The sequence below is a fragment of the Phoenix dactylifera genome, chromosome 2, assembly GCF_009389715.1.
Source record: "Phoenix dactylifera cultivar Barhee BC4 chromosome 2, palm_55x_up_171113_PBpolish2nd_filt_p, whole genome shotgun sequence".
Lineage (NCBI taxonomy): Eukaryota > Viridiplantae > Streptophyta > Magnoliopsida > Arecales > Arecaceae > Phoenix > Phoenix dactylifera.
In genome coordinates this window covers 13070930-13079303 of record NC_052393.1, presented here as the reverse complement: position 1 = coordinate 13079303, position 8374 = coordinate 13070930, and the positions used below count along the sequence as shown (strand labels likewise).

The 8374-nt window shown below is 40.1% G+C and overlaps 1 protein-coding gene across 2 annotated transcripts; it reads left to right on the top strand.

The window, feature by feature from the left end:
* Window positions 1-1701: 1701 nt before the first annotated feature.
* LOC103699674 (NAC domain-containing protein 37-like) lies at window positions 1702-7536 on the top strand. Of its 2 annotated transcripts, XM_039122295.1 has the most exons (4): window positions 1702-1877; window positions 5450-5615; window positions 5819-6090; window positions 6721-7536. In XM_039122295.1, the coding sequence occupies exons 2-4, from the start codon at window positions 5453-5455 to the stop codon at window positions 7282-7284; spliced, it is 999 nt and encodes a 332-aa protein (XP_038978223.1). In that variant the 5' UTR covers window positions 1702-1877; window positions 5450-5452; the 3' UTR covers window positions 7285-7536. The 2 variants fall into 2 exon arrangements, with proteins under 2 accessions (XP_038978223.1, XP_026657744.1); XM_026801943.2 differs by lacking the exon at window positions 1702-1877 and having other exon boundaries at window positions 1891-5615.
* Window positions 7537-8374: the final 838 nt, after the last annotated feature.

The window sequence follows — 8374 nt, the reverse complement described above, 5'->3', positions numbered from 1 at the left end:
TGGATAATGAGAAGATAGGTGTAATTACCACACTCTTCTCTTGTTATGAATAGTGGGCAGATAGGTGTAATTACCATCCTTAGATTTCACTCTACTAAGATCGTAGCATAGACCAATAACTCTCACTCTTTTGGATCTACTTCACATTCATTCAATTTGCACTCTTGATGTTTTGGCTTGCGCCCCTCTTGTTGTCTTGGTTTTTAGTGCATAATTGGCCTAGATGTGATGTAAACACTTGCCACTTGGGTAATGTTGTTAAGACAACTTTGTGCATACATTGTTCTTTTATTTGGCATTTAGCTTACTTCTATTGATCTAATTAGATTAAGTCATTTATATACTAGATGTTTTTGCCTTGGAAATGTTACTTCTCTAGATTATGTTGGAAAAACTCCTATTCCTGCAGTCCCTACCAAAGAATTACCTTTTTCTCGTTCTACTATATTAGTCTCCAAAGTTTGTAATTTCCTAAATATCCTTTAACCTGCAACATCACTTTAAAAAAATTAACTCTACATCTATTGCTGAAAAAAAAGAGCATCCGAACCCTACATTTCTTTAAAAAAGCAATTTTTATATTATAAAGGAAGTGAAATACTTTTGGATTTTAATCTTTTCTAATCTTTCCTAAGATATCCTAATTTTTCCCCAGATAGCCAATTGCCGCTATTGACCATTTTTTCCTGTGTGTCTCTTATGCCATGCCAATCGAAATTTAACATGAAACCACTTATGCCCTAAGATCACCTGCTATATATGTTTTTTAAACATAAAATTTAACATGATTTTGCAAATATATATGACAGGTTGTTTTCTCGTAAAAGAGAAGCAAACTGCTGGAAATTTTATTTTTTAATAATGTCCAAAACTGATAACTGAATCTTACCAAACTTAAAGATGATAAACAAACCCAAACCTTTCTATTACCAATATTTTAGTCAAATTTATGTCATGCAAAAGAGAAAAGAAATAAAAAATTATGATACGAAATTCATATGGCTTTAAGTAATCAGCTTTTCAACATGTGCTTAAAGCAAATGCAGGAATTCCAAAAAATGTTGATTCGGTTTACTTGAAAATGATTAGTGCCTTTGATGGACAGTTAGTTGTGTTCATAAAGCCATTTCCTATTGGTCTAATAGATCCAAATCCTCAATGAGATATGTAACCACCCACCAAACAAAGGTGATTATCACATCAAGTAGCAACGATGGGACATGCACTGAAGTCATTGTTTATCTTCAAAATTCTCGCCCATGCCCCAGACTCTCAAGTTTACCACCCATCGAAGCCGGTTATGATCAGATTACAACACCCAATATTTTAGGTGGAATGTCAACCATCAAAGAAGGTGGCAATATCAGCTCGCGCACATCATGCTCCCATCCATGGTTGCGCCCAGCTGCACGGTTCCCCACAACTACAATCCCAAAGAATTATCTGGTTGATGTCAAGATTATCACCTCGATCGACATGGGATGGCAGCCAAAAACCCTTGCATGATTAGGTAGCCCAAAAGGTCCTTTGAGAAGCATATAGAAAGGGGTGGTGGAGAGAGAGAGAGAGAGGGAGAGAGAGAGAGAGATGCTTCGGAGGGTGGTCGGGGTGGGGTGGAAAGAGGGAGAAGAGGGTAAGAGGGTGACGTCAGACACTGGGGGGCAGGTCCTTCATTCCATCAACCCACGCGCAATCGAAAGGGGGGTCCTCTCTTTTTTATAAACCCCCTACCCTCTTCTCTCGTTTCTTTCTCTTCTAACGGAAGCACCCAATTCCTCACCCCGTCTCCCCTCCTTGCAAGACCCCTTCCATCTCTCTCTTTATCTAGAAGAAGAGGCTTTGACTGGTTGTAGTGTTTTTCTTGTTTTTTTTTTGAGGTGAGTTTCGGCTGCTACGCCGAGTCCCCTTCATAACAAATGCATGGGGTGTAACATCTCTTTATTATTGCCTGCTCCAAGATCTTTCCATCTCTATTTGTTTGTTTTCTCTCTTTCATTCACAATGATGAGTCATCTGGTTTTTTTTTTTTCTTTAAGTGTCAATTTTCTGCAGTTTTAATGATCAAGGGCGCTTGGGTTTTGTCTTGGATTTGCGTGTTATGATGATGATCGAAGGCCATCTCAGACTAGTTCTCATTCTAGTATCAGAACATTTTCCTTGTAGGGTTTTCTATGTTCCGATTGCTTCTTTTATCAGATCTTAAAAGGTTAAAAGGGTTGGATTCCCAATTCTCTCTACCTATTTGCTCCAAGCGAAGTAGCTTTTGTTTTTTAGTGTCATGGTTTCCTTTTATGATTATCTTACAATTCTCAAAAAATGATTATCTATATTGTACAATTAACGATTTAGAAAACTTGGGTTGTTCCTGCTTACATTTGTTTGTCTTTTGTGGTTGCTATGAGGATTCAATCAAAGCTTTGACAAGGTTAGATCTATTATTTTTGTGGTGATTCTTTATTTCTGTATTTATGGTGTTAAAACTTTAGGGTTTCTGTTGGTTTTGTTTGTTTGCGTTTGGTGATCCAGGACACTTTAGAGCCATATGTTTTTCTTCGTGTAAGTAATATTTCACATCTGTATCTTTCCTTTACAAGGATGATCAGAAGCGGTAGATATCATTGATTAGAGTAGCATTACAGTTGCTGTTGCAATGCTGTTCTGATTGTTCTTTTCGAGCTTAAACTTTCTTGACCTCTTTCCACTAGGTTGATTTTTTTTTTTTTTTTGTAAAAAAAAAAGTGATCGAGGTTTGTTGATGACAATGGAGTTCTAGTAGTTCTTCATTGCAGTTACCCTTCATAATTTTTATTTTGTATTCTTAGACACCTTTCATGCATTCTTGAGATCTAGTTTTCATCGTAAGTATATCAAACCATCTTTGGCACAAGTATCTTAGTTTTTATTGATGGAGGACACACTATGTTGTTGTCTTCAGTTTCCTTCTTATTCATGATCACGAAATAAGAGTCTAATTTTCATATATACAAGTATTTTCCATCTTACTTGATCATTTTTGAAAAATTTCAGATCAAAGTACTAGCTGCATTTATATAATATCCTATCTCTTCTTATTATTTATAGAATTAAATCTGTTGATCCATCTCCCTCCAAAAATTCTTCTTGATGTTTCTTGTTATTCTCTCTCCTACGGATTATTCTCTTTCATTTTATCTCAAAATATTTGTCTCTCTCACTCTCGAAAAGAAAAGGAGAAACTCTCTCTCTCTCCCTTGATAATTCCAATAGTAGTTTCTCTTCTAGATCCAATGAGTTAGTCCACCCATCCTCTTTTCTCGAACAAACTGGTCTAGCTATTACCTTTTCCATTGTATGGCCTCTCTCTGTTCCTTTCTCCCTCGTCCCACGATCGATCTCTATCTCTCTTCATACTTCTTGTAATAATCCCTCTTCTAGACCCAATTATTCACACTATCCATCTCTTCCTCAAACAAATCAATCTAGCTACTACCTTTAACATGGTTTAGCTTTGCTCGTTCGCTCCTCTCTCCCTCTCATAGTTCTTTCTTGGAATAATGTCTTCTAGATCTATTCAGCCTATCCATACTCTTTAAACAAATTGCAGCCCCCTTTAATATATATTTTATAGCTTTTATCATCTCTCTCTCTCTATATATATATCTCGCGTAGATGCATAGCCAACCCAAGATGCAACACCAATACCCAAAGGATCGACACATTTAGACTTTCCTGCTGCTGCTGCTTCTGCTGCTGCTTGTTATTCTATATTAAATACCTGTAAAGTCGGCATTCGGAGTTAGTTATTCTACCGGGCCCAAGGTCCGCAGATGTGCCATGGAATTCCTAGACAAAGGGACAAAGGGGTCAGAAAGCCGTGCAGAGCTCAGTGTGCTCTCCTTTTTAGCTTCTCCTTGGCAGGCCTGATCCAAGAAAGAACCCACACCACCTTTTCCCCTTGGAACAAGAAGCGCATGCTCTCTCCTTGCAAACGTCAGCCACTTGTCCCGTGGTCAGGGGACCTCACCATTGGAGCCCTCACTCCCGTCTTTCTGTTCTTTTTTTCTTCTTTAGGTTGTGTTATCTCTCTCTCCCCCCCCCACCCCTCTATTCTATGTTGCATGAGGAAAGTTTCTCAGCAATTAGAACATTAAGTTGCATGACAGTGGGAAGCTGAGGACAGCTTTCTGATGAAAATTAAGTTTCTCAGAAATTAGAAAATTCAGTTGCATGACAGTGGGAAGCTATGAGAAGATAATTAAATAACCCATGGCAGTCACTTACTGATGAAATTTCTCTTTGCTAGGAAGAGGAGATCCGCAACTCCTGGCAAGAAATTTATGGGAACTGTTTCGCGAAGTCGAGCGATTTGCTATATCGTAATTATGTGGTTGTACTTATCAAAGAGCTTAGAAAATCTACATTCTACCTGTACATTTTAGATTTTCTTTTTCTGTCTAAAAACACATGAATTTTTGAACTTAAAAGCACGAGGTAAAAGAAATCTTTATTTTCTTTGCTAGCTGCTTGAGTTCTCGTATGGATACCACGAACAGTTCATTTTATTTGTTGGGCTTTAAAGTATGCTACTGTTGAAATTAATGTTGTATGATGTTAAGAATTGGTAGTTCTGTAATTTTGTTTTTCTAATCAGCTCCAAAACTAAATGCTGAAATTATTTTATTTTCTTGCTATTTTCATATTGGTGCTTGAAAGTAGAGGTATTTCCCTGTGGGGACTTCATGGTATTTCACTAACCATGATCTTAAGTATAATAACTATATGCAGTCAACCTTTTCCTCCACCCAGCAAGACTAGCACACAAATAAACTGACAGTAAAAACTTCATAGTTGCTCCTTTGACTGTCTTTCTTTAAGTGATATAGAAAATTATATTACTTGCAAGTTCTTTTTGTTGGCAGTGTATAGAAAATATGATTGTTAAAAATATAGGATAATTGGTGTGAGATTTTCTCTGCATATTTTCTCCTTATTCAGATCTCCTATGGTGAATGCTCTGCATGTGAATAAAAATATGCAGTGCTATTTTCTCTCTGCATCACTCTCCTTTTCTTTTATTCCCTTGTCTATATTGGAGCTATGATTCTTGGTGGACTAATGGAGCACATGTTCTTTGGAGAATCATTTCCACCATGTACCTTCAGGGGGACAACATCATTAGCTGGAACTGTATGCCTCTGGTTCTTGCTCAGGCCATTGCAGTGCCAGCTGCTAAACTTGAACCACCCTAACTCCTCTCTGACCTTATCGAACACACAGAACACATCATAACTCTTTTCTTCTCCAGGGCCTTGTGTCCGGTAAATAATTTCTCTTCCTTTTGGGATGCTGAAAAAGCCTGGTCTATGACACATGGCTTCATGTGGTTTGAAGAATTCTTTTAATAATGACGTCTGTGTGCTTGTGCTGTTGCATTGCCTACGAGATTATGGGTGAGTGGAATTTGATGCAGGTGATGGACTCCATGGAATCGTGTGTTCCTCCTGGGTTTAGATTCCATCCTACTGATGAGGAGCTCGTCGGCTATTACCTTAAGAAGAAGGTGGCTTCTCAAAAGATAGACCTTGATGTCATCAGAGACATTGATCTCTACAGAATCGAACCATGGGATCTTCAAGGTTAGGACAATATACAGTATATAAATCTATCTTTTCATGTTTAGAATAGTAGCTAGCTATACCTTTGAGCTTATAATAATTCATCATCTTAGTCTAGGAGTTATCCGTCCAAATTTTTTTGCGTTGAAGGGCTGGATTACTCCAGCCAGTTGTAATGCAGATGAAAACTGATGATCTTTTTCTTTATTATTATGGACTTAAAGAACGGTGTCGGATTGGATATGAAGAGCAAAGTGAGTGGTACTTCTTCAGCCACAAGGACAGGAAGTACCCAACAGGCACAAGGACGAATAGGGCAACATTGGCTGGGTTTTGGAAGGCCACAGGCCGAGACAAGGCCGTCCATGACAAGAACAAGCTTATTGGCATGAGAAAGACACTGGTTTTCTACAAAGGAAGAGCACCAAATGGACAGAAGACTGACTGGATCATGCATGAGTACAGGCTTGAGTCTGAAGAGAATGGACCACCTCAGGCACGCTCAAAAACAGACCTTCTTCTTCCTCCCTCGCTCATTTAGCTTACAAAGTAGGGTCATCTAGTAATCATTCCGAGTAAAAACACAACAGTTTAATTAACTTTACGTCTCAAACTATCCTTTCTTAACCTCCTACGGTATGCTCTTCAGATATTCCTTATGTCTTTGAGCCCCACTCGCAAAGGAAAAATCACTGGGTGGGAAATGTGAGAGACCCTAGTTGCTTAACCGAACCCCAATTGGATGGCTTTGAGCTAAAGACTCGAGGCATCTAAAGAAGCTTTTAATCAAGAGATGTGACAAGAAGCTTAGAAGAGGACAGTTGGTGCTACCACACTTTGGCTCAAAATACTTGTAAAAGGGCGGACTTAAGTATATTACTGTATTCAAACTTTGCACCAAAAGCTATCGTCCCTTTCTGTTTCCATGTTAACCGTTATGATATATGTGAAAAAGCTTCCATCCCACTCACAAAAAGGAACTTCATCTCCTTTTTCACTTTAGAACAAGACCATTGTCACTTATGTCTCCCTTCACACCTATCAAATAGCCAACTTGTCTCACTCCCCAAGGAGTATGCACTGACCAATATAGATCTCCTACACCTATCCTTGGTTTTCTTTGCAGGAAGAAGGCTGGGTCGTTTGCCGAGCATTCAAGAAACGAAGTGCCTGCCCAACGAGGAGCGCTGTCGATGTGTGGGACTCCAACTTTGGCTATGACGAGGCCAGCAGGGCGAGCTCCTCCTTTGCTGACCCTATCGAATACCTCCAGAGGCAGCCCGAGAGTCTCCTCTGCAAGCAGGAGACCGAGCTTGACCCCCTGAACCTCTTGCACTCAAACCAGTTTCTTCAACTCCCGCAACTGGAGAGCCCCTCCCTGCCCCTACCGAAGCCGCCTAGCCTACTGTCCGTGGCCGCAGAGAACGAAGACGAGGAGCCAACAAGAGGGTGCAATGCCATCGAGAAGGTGACGGACTGGAGAGCCCTCGATAAGTTCGTCGCGTCCCAGTTGAGCCAGGAGGATGGGTTCAGCGCCGAACGAGTTGTCTCGGATTTTGGTGTAGACGATGACTCGGACATGGCGTTGCTGCTTCTTCAGAGCGGAAGGGAGGAGGTGGGCAAATTGAACGGGTTCTTGAGCTCCGGCGGACCAGACTGCGACGTAGGCATCTGTGTATTTGAGAAATAACGAGCCTATATGGAGAGGTGCAAGTGTGGTTGCTCGATCAAAACTCGTTCTTTCTTTCTTCTTTATTCTATGTATGTTTGTGATTGGTTATTATAAGTGGGGCTTTCATGGTGTAGAGGAACAGTTGCTGCAATGAGCTTTGTGTTTTAGCTCCACTATCTCCTGCTGCTGTTACGAGTCTTGTTGGAAAAATGGGAAAGCAAAATTCTATGTTCAGGTTATCAACAAAGTATTGTCATATAAAATAACAAATACCTCTTACAATCAAAATAGAGATCGTTCTGGGAAAGAAAAATATAGATCAAAATAATGAACGCAATGAACTGCTAAAGATTAAAAAAAAGGCTTGCAAGCCAACAACAAAACACGAACTACAAAAGAACAAAGGCCAGGGACGTCGTACGGATTCTGGTTCATTGCTATTTTACACGGAGGATTCTGCAGGTGGGACAGCGTGCCGCGTGCGCTTATCGTGGGGGGTGAGGAGAGAGAGAGAGAGCATCTTCCATGGTTATATTTGTCTGCTTGCTTTTGTTGCCGGAGAAGCTATAGTGACCAGGAAATTGGGGGTCACGGGTTTAGTTTGGCTTGTGATATTAACCCGAAACTTGATCGGTTTCAAGGTTCTTTTTGTTCTTTTCTCAGAGGGAGGGAGGGAGACTCGGTGGTGCTATATACAGTTGCTCGTGTCGTTGGATTCAGAACCTCTGCTTGCTAAAAAGAGAGGATTAACCGTTGGTGAGAATCGCAGTCACGAGTCAGTGGCTTTTAAAACTGAAATTTGAACAGCTTTCCCTTCTCTCATTAGACACTCCAAAACTCGGATTAATTCTTAATGGTCTGCGCAAAATCGAGACATAAAGACTAGATAGGTTGGATTAGGGTAATGGAAGCTAAAGAACAGTTAAATTAGCTTGGGTAAAAGGACAGGGCTGCAGCTTCAGTTCGACTCCACCATGTCCAAGCAGTTTAGTTTATCAACTAGGTAGATTGTGGCATTCTTCTTTTCCAAGCGCCGGTATGTAAAATTTCGATGCTTACATTGTCAACGCTTTTGCGACGCTTACAGGCACCAGTATATTCATTAAAG

Excerpts from the sequence above, each read along its gene's own strand:
- LOC103699674 (XM_026801943.2), top strand. The coding sequence starts at position 5,384 with ATGACGTCTGTGTGCTTGTGCTGTTGCATTGCCTACGAGATTATGGGT. Across the intron at positions 5,616-5,818 it reads CGAACCATGGGATCTTCAAG|AACGGTGTCGGATTGGATAT; the intron begins GTTAGGACAATA and ends ATGGACTTAAAG. Across the intron at positions 6,091-6,720 it reads AAGAGAATGGACCACCTCAG|GAAGAAGGCTGGGTCGTTTG; the intron begins GCACGCTCAAAA and ends TTTTCTTTGCAG.